General features: G+C 46.1%; 1 protein-coding gene across 1 annotated transcript; it reads left to right on the forward strand.

The window, feature by feature from the left end:
• Positions 1–5338: 5338 nt before the first annotated feature.
• On the forward strand, positions 5339–22434 carry NACA (nascent polypeptide associated complex subunit alpha; the record flags this gene model as incomplete). Its single annotated transcript, XM_080705654.1, has 7 exons — positions 5339–5408; positions 17953–18038; positions 18214–18291; positions 19704–19850; positions 21692–21820; positions 22019–22141; positions 22325–22434. 7 exons carry the CDS (start codon positions 5339–5341, stop codon positions 22337–22339), a joined length of 648 nt encoding a protein of 215 aa, XP_080561780.1. The 3' UTR covers positions 22340–22434.
• Between the last annotated feature and the right edge of the window lie 455 nt (positions 22435–22889).

Below are 22889 nucleotides of genomic sequence, written 5' to 3' on the forward strand. Positions count from 1 at the left end.
TTCCTAGCTTATGAGATCCTGTTTCCAAATAAAATATAAAATAGATCTGGGAGTGTAGCCCAGAGGCAGAAGGGTTCCATCCCCAGTACACCAAAAAGAAGAAGAAAAAGAATGCTTTGAAACCGAGAGACCTCACAGTGTGTAAGCCTGACGAAAATAAAAGAACTTAAGAGACTGACGGTCACTCTAGAAATCTATTCCAATGTTACAGAAGTGCAAAGTCCTCCTGTTTTGTGGAGGGAGGTGTTGCTGGGAATCAAACTGAAGACCCAGACAAGCACTCTACAACTGAGCTACACCCACAGCCTGCACCTCGGTTGTTAATTAAATGTATATTGGTTTAAGTGGTGCCTAAGATAATGTCCTGCTCCTAGTAGATACTCAAATATGTGCTTGTTGAATGGACAATGATGACTTTGAACTTGAAAAGCTTTGTTGAAGTTGCCCTTCCAATTGGCTTTGTTAAGTCCTTTGTATTCTTGTTCAGCCTGTAATGTGGACTTCAGCAAATGTAAAAGCAAATCGTTATGCATGAAGTGAATTTAATGGAAGCATTAAGCAATCAAAATGTAAAAATAAATGGGTTTTGTTTTCCTTTACTATTCTATTTTAGATTTACAAAAAGATTTCTGAAGAGAACAGCTTCCTTTAAACCAGTGTGGATATCTTTTTCGTTCCGCAAGGATCAAATACTTCAAGAGCTGTTTAACGCATGTGGCAAAACCATGTATGTGTCTTAATGCTTAAAGCAGAATTTCCTTTTCTAGAGTTTTTTTTTTGTTTGTTTGTGGGTTTGTTTGTTTGTTTGTTTTTGTGGTACTGGGATGGAACCCAGGAGCATTCTAACTCCAAGCTACACCCCAGCTCTATTTTTTTGTTTGTTTGTTTGTTTTTTGTTTTTTGTGGTACTGGGGATGGAACCCAGGGGCCTTTTACCTCCAGGCTACACTCCCAGACCTATTTTATATTTTTTATTTGGAAACAGAGTCTCTTAAGCCAGCTGAGGCTGGCTTCAAACCTGCCCCATCCTCCTGTCTCAGTCTCCCAAGCGGGGATTACAAGCATGCACCACCACACCCGGTTTATTCTTTATTTTGAAACACGGTCTCACTGAGTTGCAAAGGGCCTCATTAAGTAGCTGGGGCTGTCCATGAACCACAATCCTCCTGTCTCAGCCTTCCGAATGCTGGGATTACAAGCTTGCAGCACCATGCCCGGCTGAGAAATAATTTTGTAAAGATTTCCTGAGCCGGGCGTGTTGGCACAGGCTTGTAATCCCCGAGCTTGGGAAGCGGAGACAAGAGGATTGCGCAGGTTTGAAGCCAGCCACACTGGCTTAAGAGACCCTGTTTCCAAATTTTAAAAGTATAAAAATGGCTCTGGGAATGTAGCCCGGAGGTAGAAGGGTTTCCAGGAACCCCAGTACCACCAAAAAAAAAAAAAAATTTTTTTTTTCTTAAGACCATCAAGGAGGCCTCTGTCAAGATTCCTGAAAGGAACATAAAGCAGAAATAAGGGAATTGCAGATAACTGTAAAATTTAGTATCGTACAAAGTTAATTCCAAGGTTTGATAAAATACTCAGTTCTCATATTTTCTGAACATAACAAAAAACAAACAAGCATCGTTCTGCCAGCTGCCACCTATAAAAGTGAGCAGTAATATGCCTGAGACTTTCATTTCAGCTTACTGGATATAGTCTCCATATTTTAGAGTAAATGATAGCTTTGTTCTTAAGTCAGACACTTAAGTTAATTAAATCTGAAATGTATATTCAGTCACTTCCTATCTTTGTTCACTGATATTTCATTGGTTAGACCACATCTCACTACCCATCTTTTTAAAGTTGTTTTAAACTGGGCATCTAAACCGATCACAACTTTAATCTAAAAGATAGTTATTAGATGAACAATATTTGGGCTATCTAATAGGGTGTTTCATGCAACTATTGTAATTGTAGCTCCTTTTTCCTTCAGAACAATTGGATTATTCTATCATAAAGAAACAGTTCACGCCGGGCGTGGTGGTGCACGCTTGTAATCCCTGCACTTGGGAGGCAGAGACAGAAGGATCACGCAGGTTCGAAGCCAGCCGCGCTGGCTTTAAGAGACCCTGTTTCCAAATAAAAGTATAAAATAGGTCTGGGAATGTAGCCTGGAGGGAGAAGGGCTTCCAGACACCCCAGTACCACCAAAAAAAAGAAACAGTTCAGAAAAAATAACCAACTTCACCAATATAAAACTTGTAATTGTCAAAATACTTGGATTTTGTACTTACCTAAGTACTTATATTGTAAACATTTTTATTTCCTTCATATTTTGTTTTATGTGATGTATTCTAAAGTGTCAGATTTTTCTTGCCAACCAATCTGAACAAAGTAATTATTCCAGTTTATAGTCTATCTTCTAAGAAACATTGAGAAGCAACCTGTCAGGCTGGTATATTGATTTTATGAAAATATCCTTTCCTTTGTAGTCCCATTAATGGTCTTTCTTTTATAGTCACACTATGTTTTATCTTTTAGTTTGTATAAAACACATTTTAATGCAGTCAACACACTGAAATACTTTGTATATTTTTTCTCTACTTTTTAAGAAAAATATTAAAGGCTATTTTATTAAATTCCTCATTACTTGAATTTCTTTGTACTATGGATTATTCAGTCTTGAGATACTAAAAACAATAGGTCAATTAAAACAAGAGTATAAGCCAGGCATGATGGCTCACACTTGTAATTCCAGCATTTGGGAGGCGGAGACAGGAGGATCCCGGTTCACTGGACAGCCTCAGCTACTTAGTGAGGCCCTCTGCAACTCAGTGAGACTCTGTTTCAAAATATAGAGTAAAAAATTGGATGCCTCTGAGTTCAACCCTTAACACAACACACAAAAGCAGAATGCCCAAAATAGTAGGCAAAATAAATTGCCCCTGAGTTCAGTCCCCAGTACCACAAAAAAAAAAAAAAAGAAAAGAATAAATGTTTGGTTCTTGAAGGGTACAGAAACATACTAATATGAAACCTCATGTCATTTTGATAAAGATCTCGCAAATTTGAGGCCAACCTGACGCGCAATTTAGCGAGACCCTATTTGAAAAAAAAAGGCGGAGACAGGAGGATCACGCTGGTTCAAAGTCAGTCTCTCTCTGGCTCAAGAGACCCTGTTTCCAAATAAAAAAGTATAAAATAGGTCTGGGAGTGTAGCCCAGAGGTAGAAGGGTTTCCAGGAACCCCAGTACCACAAAAAAAGAAAGAAAAGGAAAAGGAAAAAAGGTCTGAGTGTAGTTCAGAGGGTAGGGTGATCCTGAGTTCAATACCTCCATTCAAAAAAAAAAAAAAAAAAAAAAAGGAAGCCTGGCATGGTGGCGCTTAGTGAGAACCTGTTTCAGAATAAAGAATTTTAAGCCGGGCGTGGTGGCGCGCACTTGTAATCCCAGCGTTTGGGAGGCTGAGACTGGAGGATCGTGGTTTGCAGACAGCCCCAGCTACTTAGTGAGGCCCTGTCTCAGAATAAAGAAAAAGCCGGGTGTGGTGGCGCATGCTTGTACTCCCCGCGCTTGGGAGGCTAAGACAGGAGGATCGCGCAGGTTTAAAGCCAGCCTCAGCTGGTTTAAGAGACCCTGTTTACAAATAAAATATAATATAGGGCTGGGAGTGTAGCCCGTAGGTAGAAAGCCCTTGGGTTGCATCCCCAATACCACCAAATAATAATAATTAATAATAATAATGAAAAAATAATAGGGCAGGGGGTGTAACTCGGTGGTCGAATACCCCTGAGTTCCATCCCCACCCGCAAAAAAAATAAAAATAAAAATAAATTTTTAAAGGGCTAGGGGTGTAGCTCGGATGTAGACTGTCTGTGGGTTCAATATTCAATACTGCAAATCAAAGGGGTTCTTAATGTGGGAAGGTTCTGGACCCCTAGAACGGATACCCAAAATAGAATGCATAAAGTAGAATGCCAAGCTGGGCGTGGTGGCGCAGGCTTGTAATCCCCAGACGGTAAGCTGAGACTGGAGGATCCGGTTTCATGGCCAGCCTCAGCTACTTAGGCCCTTTGCAACTCAATGAGACCCTATTTCAAAATAAAGAATAAAAATAGGGCTGGGGGTGTAGCTTGGAGGTAAAATGTGTCTGCAATGAATAAATAAGAGGATTGACTTTAACCTGAGTCCCTTCTACTTTCCAGGGGTGTGAACACAATTTCTGTGACGTTCTTCGTTACTAATAAATGTCTCCTTTCCCTGCATTGGAGAAGGGGAGTCGGGGGAACGCTGACGCCGCCGCGCTCCGGAGCCAGGGAGCCCGCAGACGCGGTGGGCGGAGCGGGCCGCTCCGGGTCCCCGCGGCGGCCGAGCTCAGGGGCTGCGGCCTGCGGCGCGAGCGGCTCGGCATTCTTACCCTTATTTAGACCTGGCTGCCCGGCGGGGCTGGGGTCACTGGGCGCAGGAAGCGCCGCCCCGGCCCCTGACCCGGAAGCGCATCGTGACCGTGGCCCCGCCCCCGGCGCCCGGCTTCCTTCTTCCCTGACGCGGGTCACGCTCTCGCTCGCTCTCTTTCTGCCGCCATCTTGGTCCTGCGTTCTCCGCTCGGTAAGTGCTGCGTGCGCCGCCGCTCTATCCGCAGCCATCCTCCTTTCTTGCGGGCTGAGCCGCCCCGAGGATCTGGAATTAAGAAAAGTTGGAGGCTCTTTGGAGCCGCAGGGCTTCTACTCGTCCCTGAGTCTCGGGACGAGCTGGGTCTGCGGTTGGTGTCCTGGCCAAAGCAGGCGCGTAAGGGCCTCGCGGACCCGCCGCCGAGCCCGGACAGAAGAACCTGGGAGCCATTGCGGTCGTGGGGGCAGAGGCTGAGTGCGTCTGTCGAGTGGCTTCACTGGAATCCTGACGGAGGTTAAGGGGTCACAGCCTTAGGACCCCAGCTCCGTCCTTGTCGTCACGGGGGTGTTGGGGAGTCCAGGCACCCTCCCAGTTCCTCAGAGTTCTGGGGCCCCGGCCCAGGCAGTGAGTGTAAGGAGGGGAGGGGGCTCAAGGTGGCCGGTGAGGTCTTCCTTGGTCAGGAGCCAGACCCGGATCCTCTCCTTTGAGTTGAGTACGTAGTGCTCATTGCTGGGCTTTGGAAGAGGCAGGATCAAAGAAGATGGATTCGCTCGATGGAGATCTGAGGATCACATTATAATTTTCAATTATCCCCAGCTGCTTTGGGGGAGGGTTGCACTCATGCACTTTAATGATGTGGTTGGTGTTCTTAACAGCTCTCCGCAGTTATTAAAGAGTAGACTCAGTTGTACAGGTGAATGTGTCCCAGTCAATTCAGGCCTCCTTTTTATTCCCTTCCTTCAGAAATGCCCGGTGAAGCCACAGAAACCGTCCCTGCTACAGAGCAGGAGTTGCCACAGCCCCAGGCTGAGACAGGTAGGTTCCTGTAGCCCCCCCCCCCCCCTGTTAACTAAGGTTGGTTCTAAGGCCATTTGGTGGGTAAAGTGACAAAATACACTTCTGCCTTTTATAGTTCCTATCAAAAAGGATGGGGTTGTAACCTTAGCAGGAAGGAGAAGCCACAAAGTGAACTGCTATCCTGCAGGAACTTCTTTATGGGAGTTAGAATAAAAATAATATCTGAAAATTTGTGAGCATTAAGAGTTCCCTAGCCTGCGTTGTGAGTTATGCCTACTGTCTCTGAAGAAGCTCAGCTGCAGAACTGCCATTTCACATAGGAAATTTGAGCAGGGAAGGGGCCCAGTGATTCTTACCTATTGGATCTGGATGACACATCAGCAGGCCAAGGAGACCTGAGCTTTTGTGAAGTTCCAGCCAGCAAGTTGCATCAAGGTTTTAGTTAGCAGAACTTGGCATTGTGCCCTCATCACATGCCTGGATGAGATACGTGCTGGTGGTAAATGTGTCCTAGGAGCCCCAGAGCTTTAGATCGGTTGCCTTATTTCAGGGATTGACGTGATTTCTCTTGTGTTGGAATAGTGCCTGACCATTGTTTGGAACCCACGCCAGAAATAAATCTTTCCTTTAATCAACATTGAAATTATGGTTGCAGAGTCTAGTGTGAAGTTTTGAATTCTGGTTTAAAAATACCTCTGTCAGTCGCGCAGGTTCGAACCCAGCCATGCGCGCTGGCTTAGGAGACCCTGTTTCCAAATAAAAATATAAAAAATAAGTCTGGGAGTGTAGCCCGGAGGTAGAAGGGCTTCCAGGAACCCCAGTACCACCAAAAAAATAAATAAAAATATCTCTGTCAAAAACTTGAGGGAAGTTAGAAAAATGTAAAATGGTAGCCTTGCTGAGTCAGTTGTGCAGAAGTAAGTGAAGAGAATCTTAAAGTTATAACCTCTTTTTTGTAATAGTAAATTTGAGGGTGTTAAGAGTTTTTTGCAGTGCTGAGGATGGAGCTTAGGGGCATTCTACCTCCGATATACACGTCTCTCAAACCCCCCCCCCCCAGGCCTATTTATTATTCTTTATTTTGAAACAGTCTTCCTGAGTTGCAAAGGGCTTCACCAAATAGCTCAAGCTGTTCCCAGACCTCAATCCTCCTGTCTTGGTGTCCCAAATGCTGGGGTTACAAGTGTGCGCCACCATGCCCGGCAATAAATTTGAGGGTTTTGTTGGTTTGTTTTTTGTTTGTTTTTAGCAGGTCTAGAGATAGAACCCAGAGGCATTTGACCTCCGAGCTATACCCCCTGCCCTAATTTTTTATTCTTTATTTTGAAACTGGGTCTGTTGCGAGGGGCCTCACTAGGATCTGAACTAGGATCCTCCGGTCTCAGCCTCTCAAATGCTGGGATTACAAGCATGCGCCACCACGCCCAGCTTAAATTTGAGTTTTTAATACATTCCACCTGTAGCTTGAGGGCAATTTGTGTCCATTTAGAGTTGTTTATAGTGGAAAACATTAAAGTGCTTCCTCCCCACCTGTCAGGTTTTCACAGCTGCAGGGATTAGTACAGCTGCTAGGAAGGGGAGGGCCTCTGAGTTGGGAAATGGGCTATATGAAATTCTTGAGCTACAAGAAACTTGAGAGGGATGATAAAGGATTGGTCTCTAAAGAACCTATAGTCTGAGACTAATGATTTTTAGAGTTTGTTGTTGTTTTGTAGTAGGGGGGGTTGAACCCACTGGCACTCTGCCTTCCCAAGCTATACCTCCCAGCCCTATTTTTTATTCTTTATTTGGAAAAAGGGGCTCACTGAATTGCTGAGGCTGGCTGCAAACTGCGATCCTTCTGTCCTAGCCTGCCAAATACTGGGATTACAAGCGTAAGCCACAGTGCCCAGTGGGGGGGGGGGGGTTACTGGGGTTCCTGGAAACCCTTCTACCTCCAGGCTACACTCCCAGACCTATTTTATATTTTTATTTGGAAACAGGGTCTCACACCAGAGAGGCTGGCTTCGAACCTGCAGGATCCTCCTATCTCTGCCTCACAAGCGCGGGGATTACAAGCATGTGCCACCACTCTCGGCTTCCAGCTTTATTCTTTATTTTGAAACAGGGTCTCATTAAGTTGCAGAGGACCTAAGTAGCTGAGGCTGTTACATGAACTGGGATTCTCCTGTCTCAGCTTTCCAAGTACTGGGATTACAGGCATACACCACATTTCATGTTCAACAACTTAATTTACAAATGTGATGGCTGAAATTCAAATCAGTTTAGAATAATCTGGCTCCAAGCTAATAGTATTTACTTCTGAAGCAATCTTTAGACTGTGGTGTTAATATTAGTCTGAGGTTGAATAAAAAGTTTATAATAAACCCGGGCATGGTGGCGCCCACTTGTAATCCCAGCATTAGGGAGGCTGAAAAAGTGTATACTATTGGGAGTACCGGTGATAAAGCCTCAAGATTTTGTCTGTAACCATTAACTAGTCTTATTAAGTGAGGCGTGGTGTTGCACACTTGTAATCCCAGCATTTGGGGGGCCTAGACAGAAGGATCGTGGTTCAGTTCATGGACAGCCTCAGCTACTTACTGAGGCCTTTTTGCAACTCAATGAGACCCTATTTCAAAGTAAAGAATAAAAAATAGGTCTGGGGTTTTAGCTCGGAGGTAGAATGCTTCTGGGTTCCATCCCAGTGCTGCAAAAAATAAATGAATGGTCTTATTAAACCTGGTGTGGTGTATACTTTAATCCCAGTACTTGGGAGGCTGAGGCAAGAGGATCACAGATTCTCAGCCAGCCTCAGCTACTTGGGCCCTTTCCAACTTGTACCTTATTTCAAAAGAATGAATAAAAATCTAGAGAGATGGGCGTGCTGGCACACCCTTGTAATCCCAGCATTTTGGAGGCTGAGACAGGAGGATCTCCGTTCGTTGGCAGCTTCAGCTACTTAGGCCTTCTGCAGATTAGGCCTTGTTTCAGAAATAAAGAATAAAAAAATAGGTCTGGGCATGTGGTTCAGAGGTAGAATGCCCCTGGGTTACATCCCCAGTACTGCAACAACCAAAAAAGGTAATCTGAAAATTGTTTATGGTGTCATAGCAAGTTTGGACCTAGTCTAGTTTTGAAATCTAGTGAAGAAAAAACATTCTGTGTTGATTTGTTTTGGAGGTTTTGTTTGTTTTGTTTTGTTCTTTTTTTACTGGGGATTGAACCCAGAGGCATTTCACCTCAAGTTATACCCCAACCCAATTTTATTTCTTATTTGGAAATGGGATCTCTAAATTGCTGAGGCTGGCTTCAAACCTGCAATCCTCCTGTCTCAGCCTTTCGTGTACTGGGATTACAAGTGTATGATGCCAAGCCTGGCTCATATTTAATGTTTTAAATTCTGGTTACTATGTTGAGAGCATTTGCACTGTAATCATAAGACTTTGGCCTACCAATTCTTCAGGAAAAACTGGTTGGGCCACCATAAATAGTCGGTCCTATTTATTCTTTGCAGTATTGGGGGTGGAACCCAGGGACAGTCTATCTCTGAACTATACTCTCAGCCAGCCCCATTTTTTTATTCTATTTGAAAACAGTCTCGCTGAATTGCAAAGGGCCTCAACTAAGTAGAAGCTGAGGCTGTCCACAAACCGTGATCCTCCTGTCTCAGCCTCCCAACTGCTGGGATTACAAGCATGCCCCACCATGCTGGCTGTAGAATTTGGATTTTGTGGGAGATATTTTTGTTTTTGTGGTACTGGGGATTGAACCTAGGGGCATTCTGCCTCTGAGCTACACCCCCAGCCCTATCTTTATTATTCTTTATTTTGAGACAGGTTCTCACTGAGTTGCAAAGAGCCTAAGTAGCTGAGGCTGTCTCTGAACCGTGATCCTCCTGTCTCACCCTCCCAAATTCCCAAATGTTGAAATTAAAAGTGTGCTCCACCACGCCCGCCTGAACTTTTTTTAACACTTCTTTCTAGGCATTGAGCATTTGTTATCTCCTGAATATGTGGCATTATTATCCCTCATTCAGAAATTTAGTTTTATCATAGTGCCAAGTATTGGTCTATTTTGACAATGAAATCCTTATCCAGATTAAAGTGTTTGGGATTCATTATATTTTCATTCTATTTCCAAAACAGAACCACAGTCTGGTTTAATGAATCGGGTTAGAGTTAAATAATATAATCCTTGCCCTTGTATTTAAGCTTTCTCCCTGAAGATGTGAATCATCTTGGATTAGTGTCTGAAGAGCTTAGAAAATGGAGCCCAGTCTATCTGTGATTGGGTTTTTGTTTTTCTGGTTGTGCTGAATAAGTAAACTGAGTCTAATGATTTAGTAGTAAATGCTTATAACAGTCATATTTTTCCTGGCCTAATTGGAAGCCTGAGTTTGTTTGTTTGACTTTTTTGTGGTGGTTTGGTTTGGTTTGCAGTGCTGGGGATTAAACCCAGGGGCGTTCTACCTCTGAATGCTCTTTGGTTTTCAGAGCCCCCCCCCCTTTTTTTTTTTAAGTTTCGGAAGTGTGTGTCACCACGCCCAGCTCTCAGAATATTTTACAAACCTATTCTTGTTCATCTCTGATTTCTCATAATTATCACTGCTCACTACCTTTCTTATTCCAGTTTCCAATATATCTTTCAGTTATCACAATATTTGGATAGGGTAATACGGCTCTTCAAGTGGTAATTCTTTTGGCTGTAAAAAGACTTGGGAATGGGGTCCCATTTCAGGAGGGAAGGTAAGGGCACAACTGGGAGAAGGTAGAAAGCTTTTTCATCTCACTCCTGAACCTGTGCTCCCCATTTAGAGATAGGCAGCTCTTAGATTGTTTCCCCATCCTGAAATAGTTGATTTATTTGGGTAGAACTTCACATTTTGGGGGGAAGAGAAGAATGTCTCTTTTTCCCATTGAAATGTGTTTGGGGAAAGTTGGTATTGCTTATCACTTTTGCCTAATCCTGTGTGATAACCTTCATTCTCAGATTTAAAACTCCATTGTTCCCTGTGAGGCATGTTGTACCAGGTTGGGCTGCATAACTCACCTTTTTTTCTCCCCCCTTCTTTATTTCTGTTTTTGCTTTTCTCCTCCAGCTGTGCTTCCTATGTCTTCAGCCTTGACTGTCACTGCTGCCTTAGGGCAGCCTCCACCTACCCTATCTCCTCCTTGCTCCTTGGCCCCCCAACAATGCCCTCCAGGGATTGTTAAACAGCCTTCCCCATTCCCTTCTCCCCCTATTGTTACTTCAACCCCTTTTGAGGTTCCTTTTACCCAGTCATCCTCTGGAACAACCATACCTTTGGAAACGGCCCTTGATACCCCAACTTTCCTGCCACACGTAATAGGACCTCCCATCTCCCCAGCTGCTTTAGCTCTGGCCTCTCCCATGATAGGGCCGAGTTTGAAAGGTGCCCATTCCCCTTCAGCTCCCTTGGCTTTGGTTGCATTGGCTCCCCACTCAGTTCATAAGAGTTCTGCTTTTCCACCTAATGCTCCTGCCTCACCTCTGTCAGTTACCGTGACTGAGTCAGCATCAGTAACATCTCTCACAGCTCCCATTGCTCCCTCCGAACCAAAGACCTCTTCTATTCAAGTTCCCTCTCAGGTAGTCCCTAATCTAAAAAGTACTGCCCCAGGTATAATCAGTGCTATTCCTTCCCACCTCATAACCCCTGTGGCCTCTGTTCAATCTGGAGTAACCTGTCCTCAGGCACCACCTGTCACTCCCCCCACCATTACTTCTCAAGACAAAGGCATCCCTATTTCTTCAGCTCTAATCTCACAAAACCCATTAAGCCTCAGCCTAAAAGAGCCTGTTAGTTCACCTGCTGCCTTATCTCTTTCAACAGAGTCTATTCCTGAAGTGACCTTTTCTCAAAAGACTGTGACTCCCAGTATCTCCCCAGTTTTTCCTACTTCTCTGACCTCTCATCTTGTGCCTTTACATCAAAGTTCTTTGGGTTCTCCTATCCATCCTTTAAGTCAAACAGGTCCTACTACTCTATCAGATTCCACAGTGAACACCATTTCTGTAGATCATTCTTCCATGGGACCCTCTTACCCATATCAGAGATCTGTGATTCCTCCCCTTTCTTCTAGAAATGAGCTGGCTGCTGGTGTTGCTCTTCCTGTGGGAGCTCTATCTGTTAACAAAGGCCCTGCTACCATTACTAGCATAACCTCCTACCCTTCTGACTCCCCAAACGTAGCTGCAACTTCTTCGATATCTCCTAGAGCCCCTCTCATTCTCAAAGACTCTCCTAATATCACTCATCAGTCTTCAGGGACCCAGATTTCTGGCTCTCCAGGAACAGACTTGAGGGAAACTCCGGTGTCTTCTGTTGGAACCCCCCCACTTCTGATGACCAACCCCTCTACAATTTCTGCATCACCTAGTATCTTTGAGGTATCTACTTGTGCATCTCCTTCACTTTCATCAGGTCCCATAAATAGTAAAGAACCAACTTGCCCTACTGCCATGATTTTGGCACCTGTGGCTAGCAAGCTTCCTCTTCAAACATCACCTACTCTAGGGATACCAGTCCCTCCTCTGCCAGCCCCTGCAGACCTAAAAAATCTCCCCACCTCAGCATTGGTAAACGTAGGAGCCTCTGATTCTCCAGCACAGGCAGGACTTCCTATCAGGCAAGACCCTACTCTGTTACCTTTGGCCCTGGCACCCACTAAAAGTTCCCCCTCTTCCCAAAGTATATCCTCTTTGGAGAGAGCATCTCCTGAAGCCACTCTAGCAAAGAAAAACCTTGTAGATCCTCTAGTGGTAGCTCAGTCAGCCAGTGATGCCCCCTCTTCTCTGGGTATTAATTCCCCAGCCTCTGTGGTCAAGACAGATCCTTATGCATGCCCTGACTCTGCTAGTCTTCCTCTCAAAAAAAGTTCTATCACTGCTCCAACAGTGGCTCCATCTCCATTGGAAAGTGCTGGTCCTGTGAGTGTGAATCCTACAACTGCCAAAGTTACTTCCACTAATACAGCTACTGCCATCCCTCTTCTAGAAGGACCTGTTATTTTAGCTCCTAAAAACTACCCAGCTGAAAAGGATACTTTCTCTCTCCCTACTTTACCTTTGGTTCCTGCAGTCTCTGAGAGTTGCCCTGTGGCTCCTGCTATGACTCTATCTACCCAGAACCTTTCTCTTTCTACAGCAACATTGGCACTGGCCTCTGAAATTCCCAGCTCTTTGCCCCTTCCCACTCTTCCCTCAGCTGGGATTTCCCCTTCAGGTGCAGATAAAGTTGATAATATTTTTCATACCTCAGCATTGATACCCTTGGCTTCCTCTCATGAAATGTGCTCACATCAGGATTCTGTTGCTTCTGTTGCTGCAGCTTCCAAAGAAACTCTGACTTTTGTAGCTGACTCCCCATCTCCTTTAGGGACTGATATGTCTCCTCAGACTAAAAGACCTCTGATCAAGAATGGTTCTCCTGTCCTTGTTGCTCCTGCTGGAAATGTCTCATCTGTTTCTCCAGTTGAAGCTTCCTTTATTCCAGAGGCCAGTCTTTCTTTTCAGTGCTCTAAAGACTCATTAAACAAGAAGTATTCTCCCACTGTTCCATCCCCCACAGAGGCCCCTACAACTGTTGCCAGGAAAGAGACCTCCACAGTTCCATCATCCAAAGGTCCAGCCTTGGGTCTTCCTTCTCCTAAAAACCCACAAGTAACTCTGGCCCCCAAAGAAGCCCTAGCAACCTCATCCCCCACAAGGGTCCCCATCTCCCATAATGAGACTCCCCCCTCTCCCAAAAAGGCCCCAGCATCTTCAACCCCCAAAGGGACTTCTGCTGCACCAGCAAAGATTCCTACCTCCCCAAAAGGTGCCCCAAGAATTCTAGAGCCCAGAGAGGCGCCAGCAATCCCATCCCCCAAAGGGACCCCCAGTCTACCAGCTGAGTGCCCATCTTCTCCTAAAAAGGCTCCAGTAACCCCACCCTCCAAAGGGGCCCCTACTCCCCCAGCTGAGACTCCACCCTCTCCCAAAAAGGCCCCAGTAACCCCAGCCTCCAAAGGTATTCCAACTGCCTCAGCTGTGGCTCCTACCTCCCCCCAGAAGGGCCCAGCAATCCCATCTCCCAAAGGGGCCCCCACTGCCCCAGTTGAGACTCCTTCCTCTCACAAAAAGACTCCAGCAGCTGCAACCCCCAAAGAAACCTCAGCAACCCGGTCTCCCAAAGGGGCCCCCACTGCTCCAGCTGAGACTCCTTCCTCTCCCCAAAAGGTCCCGGCAACCTCATCCCCTAAAGGGGCCCCCACTGTCCCAGTTGAAACTCCTACATCTACTAAAGAGTCTCCAGCAACTCCATCCCCCAAAGGGGCTCCATCTGAGACTCCTTCCTCCCACAAAAAGGCTCCAGCAGCTGCAGCCCCCAAACAAACTTCAGCAGCTCCATCTCCTAAAGGGGGCCCCACTGTCCCAGTTGAGACTCCTACATCTACTAAAGAGTCTCCAGCAACTCCATCCCCCAAAGGGGCCCCAACTGAGACTCCTTCCTCCCACAAAAAGGCTTCAGCAGCCCCATCTCCCAAAGGGGCCCCCACTGCTCCATCTGAGACTACTTCCTCTCCCAAAAAGGTCCCGGCAACCCCATCTCCTAAAGGGGGCCCCACTGTCCCAGTTGAGACTCCTACATCTACTAAAGAGTCTCCAGCAACTCCATCCCCCAAAGGGGCCCCAACTGAGACTCCTTCCTCCCACAAAAAGGCTCCAGCAGCTGCAGCCCCCAAAGAAACCTCAGCAGCCCCATCTCCCAAAGGGGCCCCCGCTGCTCCAGCTGAGACTCCTTCCTCTCCCAAAAAGGCCCCGGCAACCTCATCTCCCAAAGGGGCCCCCGCTGTCCCAGTGGAAACTCCTACTAAACAGTCTCCAGCAACTCCATCCTCCAAAAGGGCTCCATCTGAGACTCCTTCCTCTCACAAAAAGGCTCCAGCAGCCACAACCCCCAAACAAACTTCAGCAGCCCCATCATCTCCCAAAGGGGCCCCTACTATTCCAGCCGAAACTCTTTCCTCTCTCAAAAAAGTCCCAGCAACCCCATCCCCTAAAGGGGGCCCCACACCCCCAGCCAAGACTCCTCCCCCTACCAAAAAAGCTACAGCAGCTGCAACCCCCAAAGAGGCCCCAGCAACTGCCTCTCCCAAGGGGGCCCCCACTACCCCAGCTGAGACTCCTCCCTGTCAGACAAAGGCACCAGCAACTGCAGTACCCAAAGAGACCCCATTCCCTAAGGGAACTGTAACAACCCCAGCTGAAACTCCTTCCTCTCTCAAAAAGTCACCAGCAACCCCATCCCCCAAAGAGGGCTCCACTCCCCCAGCCAGGACTACTGCCTCTCCCAAAAAGGCTCCAGCAACTGCAACCCCTGAAGAGGCCTCAGCAAACCCATGTCCCAAAGGGACCCCCACTACCCTAGCTGAGACTCCTTCCTCTTCCAAAAAGGCCCCAGCAACCCCACCCCCTAAAGGGGGCCCCAGTCCACCAGGTGAGACTCTTCCTTCTCCCAAAAAGGCCCCATCATCCTCCTCCCAGAAAGGGGCTACTCCCCCAACTGAAACTCCTCCCTCCCTTAAAAAGGCCCCAGGAACCTCATCTCCCAAGGGGGGCACCACTCCCTCTAGTGAGACTCCTCCCTCTCCCAAAAAGATTCCAGCAACTGCAGCCACCCCATCCACCAAGGGGGCTATCACTCTCCCGGCCGAGACTCTGCCCTCTCCCAAAAAGGCTCCAGCAACCCCATCTCCCAAAGGAGCTCCCACTCTCCCAACTGAAACTCCTCCCTCTACTAAAAAGTCCCTAGGCACCCCACCCCCCAAAGAGGGCTCCACTCCCCCAGTCCAGACTCCTCTCTCTCCCAAAAAGGTTCCAACAATTGCAGTCTCCAAAGAGGTCCCAGCCACCCCATCCCTCAAGGGGGCTCTCGTTTCCCCAGCTGAGATTTCTCCCTCTCCCAAAAAAGCTCCAACAACTGCAGCCACCAAAGAAACCCCAGCAACTGTATCTCTAAAAGAGTCCCAGTCACCCCCCTCCCCTAAAGGGATCCCTAGTGCCCCAGCTGTGGCTCCTACCTCTCCCAAAAAGGCCCGATCTCCCAAGAAAGCTCTAACAACTGCAGTCTCCAAAGAGGCCCAAGCAACCCCATTCCCCAAAGGAGCCCCAACTCCCCTAGCTGTGACTCCTACCTCTCCCAAAAAGCCCTCAGCAAGCCAATCCCCCAAAGGGGCCCCCACTCCCCCAGCTGTGGCTCCTCTCTCTCCCAAAAAGGTTCTAACTACAGCTCCCAAAGAGATCCCAGCAATCTCGTCTCCTAAAGGAGCCCCAAACATGACTCCTATCTCCCCTAAAGCCTCCCTAGCAACCACCTCTCCCAAAGGGGCCCCCAACCCCCCAGCTGACACTCTTCCCTCTCCCAAAAAGGCTATAGCAACCGTAGCCCCCAAAGAGGCCCTCATTCCACCAATTGTGACCCCTCCCTCTCACAGAAAGGCCTCAGAAACTGCAGCTCCCAAAGAAACCCCCACTGTCCAGGCTGTGGCTTCTACCTCCCCCAAAGAGGCCCCAGCAGTCCCATCCACTAAAAAGGGTTCAGCACCTACAGCCCCTAAAGAGGCCTCAGCAACTCCATCTTCCAGAGGAACTCCCAGTACTCCCATCATTACTCCTCCTGCTCCTAAAGAGGCACCAGCGATCCCATCCTCCAAAGGCACTCTCACTCCTGCAGCTGTGACTCTTCCTTCACATAAAAAGCCTCCATCTCCTAAAGAGACAGCTATTCTCCCAGCCATTACTCCTCCAGCACCTAAAGGGGCTCCTATGCCCCCAGCTATGTCATCTCCTTCTCTGAAAGGCTCTCCTACTTCCCCATTATCAGTCACATGTACCATGGGAGCCATTGCCACTCAGACATCTGAAGGGTTCCCAGAAAGGAAAGACCCCATGACTCTCAAAGAAGTAGTTACTACTCCGGCTCCAGAAAGTGTACCAGTCATCATGGTCCCCGCTCAGAAAGGTCCTGGGACCAAGAAGAATTCTGCTATTTCACCACCTAAGTGCTCAGATTCCTCAGCTAAGAATGATACTAAAGGACCCCTTTCTACAATGGATCCAGCCCCTCTATTGACAGTCCCCATTCTGAAAGATTCTTCAAAGACTACAAAGCCCCTCCCTATTTCTCCTGCAAAAAGCAAAGATACTTTTCATTCTCCAAAGGGTTTCTCCACTGCTTCTACAGAGTCTGAGACACCTCCAACAGCAGTTGCCTCTGAGAAGGTCCTCCCTAAAGCTGGATCAGCATCTGTCTTTCCAGCTCCCACTCCACCAGTTTCCCTGCCTCTTGCTCCCTCTGCAGTTCCCCCTCTGCTTCCTAAACAGCAGTTTCTGCCGTCCTCACCTGGGCTGGTGCTGGAATCACCCTGTAAATCCCCAGCCCCCGCTGATGAGGATGAGCTGCCGCCTCTGATTCCCCCGGAACCAGTCTCTGGGGGAGTGCCTTTCCAGTCCGTCCTCGTCGACATGCCCACCCCCAGATCTGCCGTGATCCCTGCCCCAACCCCCCCTGGCAAGCAGCCTGTTCTGAAGAACAACAAGGGTATTTGCCTTGGTTTGCCGTGTGCATGGTGTGTTGCCCACACCCCTCTTGGGGGCTGCCCACCAATACTAACCCCAGGATGCGCCGCATATCTGCTTGACTTTGGATGTAGTACATAGAATGATAGTTTTTTAATACAAAAGCTGAAGGAATACATAACTAAATCTTGGTTTTTATCACCTCAGATACTACTTTGTGTCTTTTCTAAAATGGTTCAGTCTGAACCCAGAATTTGCCATCCTTTTTACTAATCTGATGTTGGAAACCAAGACCTCCCAGTCCTTTAATTTGCTCTAAGTCCTTACCACATCACTAACCTTGTCCCTGGGCCTGGGATTTGCTAAAATATTGGGGAATCTGGAGCTGTTTGTATTTTTTTCTTTTAGACTTAGTAATGACCAGTTGCCCAGGGATTCCCTTAAAAATGTAGAGGCCTGTTTTTCCTAGCCTGAGAATGGTGCAAATACCATGCTTTTTATCTCGATGGTCTTTATTGATGCTTGGCCTTTCAAGATGTGAATTACGTTTGGGAGAAATGGGGAAGTCACAGGACAATATCTAGTAGAGACGGTGACTGTTGGCACTAAGCATCACAAGATGAGAGGGAAGCGCTTGTGCCTTCTCTGCCACCACAATGTGATTGCATTCTTTATTCACTTAAGAATGTCTGGAGATACTTTTGCCAGAACCTTTCTGGTATGGGTGCGCTGTGAGGTAAAAATTTGAAGTTCCATGGATGCTTGGTGTTTGTCTGTGCCAAGACTATCCCTGATTTCCGATTATGAGTCTTTAATAATTGTACTCACTAGCTTTTGACTAAGTTGGAGACTCTCAAACTGACTTCACACCATCTAGTTGTTACACACTTTGTAAGGCCTAGCATGAAGAAAGCAGTGACCTCTAATCCAGGCCAGCTATGGTGAGGCACCTCCTTAAAATCTATACAAAAGTAAGTATTGTTTTTTGTCATTGTAGGGTCCGGAACAGAATCTGACAGTGATGAATCAGTACCAGAGCTTGAGGAACAAGATTCCACCCAAACAGCCACACAACAAGCCCAGGTGAGTATTTTAACTAGTGTAAGTACTTGGGCCAAAAAAGCACTAGAGAACTAGAGTTGATCAGAGATGACCTTTGTGTTTGGAACTACAAATCTTAATAAAGGAGAAACCACATGGAGATTATGATATCCATAGTTTAGGTTCCTTTTAACTTAGAGCCATTTTATTTTTTTAGCTGGCAGCAGCAGCTGAAATCGATGAAGAACCAGTCAGTAAAGCAAAACAAAGTAGGAGTGAAAAGAAGGCACGAAAGGTAAGTTGTTGAGTTGCAAACAAGAGTTAGCAGGTGGGGTGTCAGGCCTGTAATCCTAGTACTTGGGAGGTTAAGAGGGTAGGATCACAATTCAAGGCCAGCCTCAGCAATTTAGTAAGACCCAGTTTAGCTGGGCGTGGCGGCGGCACACACTTGTAATCCCAGTTCTTGGGAAGCCAAGACAGGAGGATCACAAGTTCACAGCAGCTTTGGCCACTTGGGCCCTCCACAGCTTAATGAGACCCTTTTTCAAAATAATTAAAAAGTAGCCGGCATGGTAGTGCATGCTTGTAATCCCAGTGGGATTACTTGGGAGGCTGAGATAGGATGCGGTTTGCAGACAGCCTCAGCTACTTAGACCCTCTGCAACTTAGTGAGACCCTGTTTCAAAATAAAAAGTAGGGCTGGGGATGGAGCTTGGAGGTAGAATGCCCCTGGGTTCCATCCCCAGTGCTGCAGAAAAATATTTGTAAAGTAGGTCTGAGGGTGAGCTTGAGGTAGAGTGCCTCTGAGTTCAATCTCTGGTCCCACAAAAATGGTGAAGCCAAAAGTTCTGATGTCATTTTAGAGGAGAACTATAGGGAAACTCTCGATATTGGTAAAGTACTGTTTTGTTTTTTGTTTTGTTTTGTTTTGCAGGTCTGGGGATGGAACCCAGGGGCATTTGACCTCTGAGCTACACCCCCTGCCCTATTTTTTATTCTTTATTTTGAAACCGGGTCTCACTGAGTTGCAGAGGGCCTCACTAAGTAGCTGAGGCTGTCTGCGAACTGGGATCATCCAGGTCTCAGCCTCCCGAATGCTGGGATTACAAGCGTGCGCCACCACGCCCAGCTGAAGTACTGTTTAGTAACAAATTTTTGTGGCAGAGAATCTGGAATCCTTAAAACCAATTATCAATGTGAATAACCAATGAAACTGTTCCTCACTCTGTGTGTGGGGGGGGTGGTGGTGGTGGTACTGGGATTCCTGGGAACCTAGCTTTTCTACCTCCGGGCTACACTCCCAGACCTATTTTATATTTTTTATATGGAAACAGGGTCTCTTAGGCCAGTGAGGCTGGCTTCAGACCAGTGCGATCCTCCTGTCTGCCCAGGGATTACAAACGTGTGCCACCACGCCCAGCTCTCACTTTCTGAAACTGTTTCTAAAGTTGAAAGCCTGAAATTGGGCATGGTGGTGCACACTTGTAATCTCAGGATATAGGAGGCTGAGACAGGAAGATCTGGGTTTGCGGATAGCCTCAGCTGCTTAGTTAGGTTCTTTACAATTCATTGGGACCCTTTTTCAAAGTAAAGAAAAAAATTAGGGCTGGGGGTGTAGCTCAGAGGTAGAATGCCCCTGGCTCCCATTCCCTGTACTGCAAAAATAAAAATAAAGTTGAAAGCCTGGATTTTTTTTCTATTTTTTAGGCCATGTCAAAACTGGGTCTTCGGCAGGTTACAGGGGTCACTAGAGTCACTATCCGGAAATCTAAGAATATCCTGTTTGTCATCACAAAACCAGATGTCTACAAGAGCCCAGCTTCAGATACTTACATAGTGTTTGGGGAAGCCAAGGTAAGTAAAGTTTTGGAGGATATGCTCTAGAAGAGCACCACTGACATTTTTGGTCAGATATTCTTTGTTATAGATGGGCTGTCGTATAGAGTAGATTTTTAGCAACTTTACATACAGTGTGATGACAAAAGAAAAGGATCTCTAAAAGAGAAGATCTCTGACTAGGTGTGGTGACGCGTGCATGCTTATAATTCTAGTACTTCGGAGACTGGTTGACAGGAAGATACCAGATTCGAGGCCAGCCTCAGCAATATAGCAAAACCCTGTTTCAAAATGAAAAAAAAAGGAATAAGAGCCAGGCATGGTGGTACACCCCTGTAATCCCAGCATTCAGGAGGCAGAGATCACGGGTTTGTGGACAGCCTCAGCTCTTCAAAACACAGGCCCTGTTTCAAAAATTAAAAAAAAAAAGACTAAAAAATGAGGCTTGGAATATAGCTTGGAGGTAGAATAAATATCCCTGGGTTCCTTTCCCAGTACTGAAAATTTAATAAAAAGACTAAAAAATAGGGCTTGGGGTATAGCTCAGAGATACAGTGCCCCCTGGGTTCTATCCCTGGTATTGCAAAAAAAAAAAAAAAAGGAAATAGGACTGAGCTGGGTATGGTGGTGCACGCTTATAATCCCCGCGCTTGGGAGGCTGAGACAGGAGGATCACACAGGTTTGAAGCCAGCCTCAGCTACTTAGGCTCCCAGCAACTTAGTGAGACCCTGTATCCAAATAAAATATAAAATAGGTCTAGAGGTAGACAGCCCCTGAGTTCCATCCCCAGTACCACAAGAAAAAGAAAGAAAGAAAGAAAGAAAGAAAGAAAGAAAGAAAGAAAGAAAGAAAGAAAGAAAGAAAGAGGACCTGGAGTGTAACTTGGGAAGAATGCCCATGGGTTACAGCCTCAGCACCCAAAAAAAGAACTGTAAGCATTGCCAAATGTGCCCTGGGGGATATAATTATCCTGAGTTGGGAACCTAGACCTATACTATGTTTAACAGTTATAGTCTAAGTGAGAAAAAGCAGTTAGAACAGTATAGTAAATTACCTTTTAAAAAAAAATTTTTTTTTCCGGGACTGGGGATGGAACCCAGGTACATTCTACCTCTGAGCAACACTGCCAGCCCTATTATTTTGAAACAGGGTCTGACTGAATTGCAGAGCACCTCACTGAGTAGCTGAGGCTATCTGTGAACTGCAGTCCTCCTGTCTCCACCTCCCAGATGCTGGGATTACAGGCATACACCATCATCCCCAGCTCAAACACTGTTTCCAAATAAAAAATAGAACTGACACACACCTTAAGGGAGAATGTCCCTGGGCTCAGTCTCCAGTGTCACACCAAAAAAAAAAAGTCATATTTACACCTTTATGTAGAAAGACCAAAGCCAGGCATGGTGGTGTGTGCTTGTAATCCCAGCATTTGGGGGGCTGAGACAGGAGGATCACATAAAAAATGTAGTAAAAACAAAGCCCAGCCGGGCATGGTAGTGCACACTTATTATAATCCCAGCATTCAGGAGGCTGAGACTGGAGGATCGCGGTTCACAGACAGCCTTAGCTACTTGGTGAGGCCCTGTTTCAAAGTAAAGAATACAAAATAGAGCAGGTGTAGCTCGGAGGTCAAATGCTTCTGGGTTCCATCCCCAGACCACAAAAAAGCCCAGAAAAAGCTGAAACGGATTTAGAATACAATTCTTCAAAAGGTATATGTGAAGTCAGAGCTCTTGGCTAGCAGATGTGTGAGAGCCTGGTTCTATCCCCAGCACTCACTGTGTTTTTAAAATGCATTCTTTGACTTCTATTTATGGCAAACTATGCTATTCACATGCATCTATTGTCTGTTTTGTAGATTGAGGATTTATCTCAGCAAGCACAGTTAGCAGCTGCTGAGAAATTCAAAGTTCAAGGTGAAGCTGTCTCAAACATTCAAGAAAACACACAGACTCCAACAGTACAAGAGGAGAGTGAAGAGGAAGAGGTAAACCAGGAAATCTTATACTTTTATTCCTATGTAACATTGTATTTGTAGATTTTTTATTGTCTCAAGTAATAAAACACCTCTAAGTTTTTTTTTAATGTATACTATGAACTAGATTCAGAGACTAAATCAAAGAACCTGTAGTTGAATTCTTCCTTCTGTAATTTATTGTTTTATTTTTTTATCCCCCTCTTTTAGGTTGATGAAACAGGTGTGGAAGTTAAGGACATAGAGCTGGTTATGTCACAAGCAAATGTGTCAAGAGCAAAAGCAGTCCGAGCCCTGAAGAACAACAGTAATGATATTGTAAATGCTATTATGGTAAGTGTTCATTCCTTAGCACGCTCTGTCTTGACCAGTTAGAAATAACTATGTTCTCTGCTTAATATTATATCAGCCAAGTAGGACACCTCAATCCAAAGCATGGTATGAGTTGCCTTAGATCGTAGTTTCTCTCATTTTGCCTATAACCAACCATCTCTGTTTTGTTTTTTTCTTTTATAGGAATTAACAATGTAACCATCTGAAAGCAAGGACTTTTTTTGGTGTTTGAAAAGGGTAACTGAAGCTTGGTTTGAAATTTGTACTGTTTCTATCATTAATAAAGTTATGGCTTCTTGTTGGATGAATCAGTGGGTACTTGGTGTCTTCCAAAACACATTGTGAAGGCTCTAGAAATTCCTTTCAGACCACTTTCAGTTGAAAATAGTGACACAGATTCACCACTTCAAAGCTCAAGACTTGCCTGGTAAGACCTGTTTCAAAATGAATAAAAAGGGCTGGGGAGCTGGGCGTGGTGGCGCACACTTGTAATCCCCGCGCTTGGGAGGCGTAGACAGGAGGATCGCGCAGGTTCGAAGCCAGCCGCGCGCGCTGGCTTAGGAGACCCTGTTTTTAAATAAAAATATATAAATAGGTCTGGGAGTGTAGCCCAGAGGTAGAAGGGCTTCCAGGAACCCCAGTACCACCAAAAAAGGGGGGGGGGGCTGGGGATATAGCTGGGAGATAGAATGCCTCCTGGATTTAATCCCCACTACAATATACAAAAAAAATTTAGACATTTTTTTTT

This window comes from Muscardinus avellanarius (assembly GCF_963383645.1).
Source record: "Muscardinus avellanarius genome assembly, chromosome: 11".
NCBI classification, from domain to species: Eukaryota; Metazoa; Chordata; class Mammalia; order Rodentia; family Gliridae; genus Muscardinus; species Muscardinus avellanarius.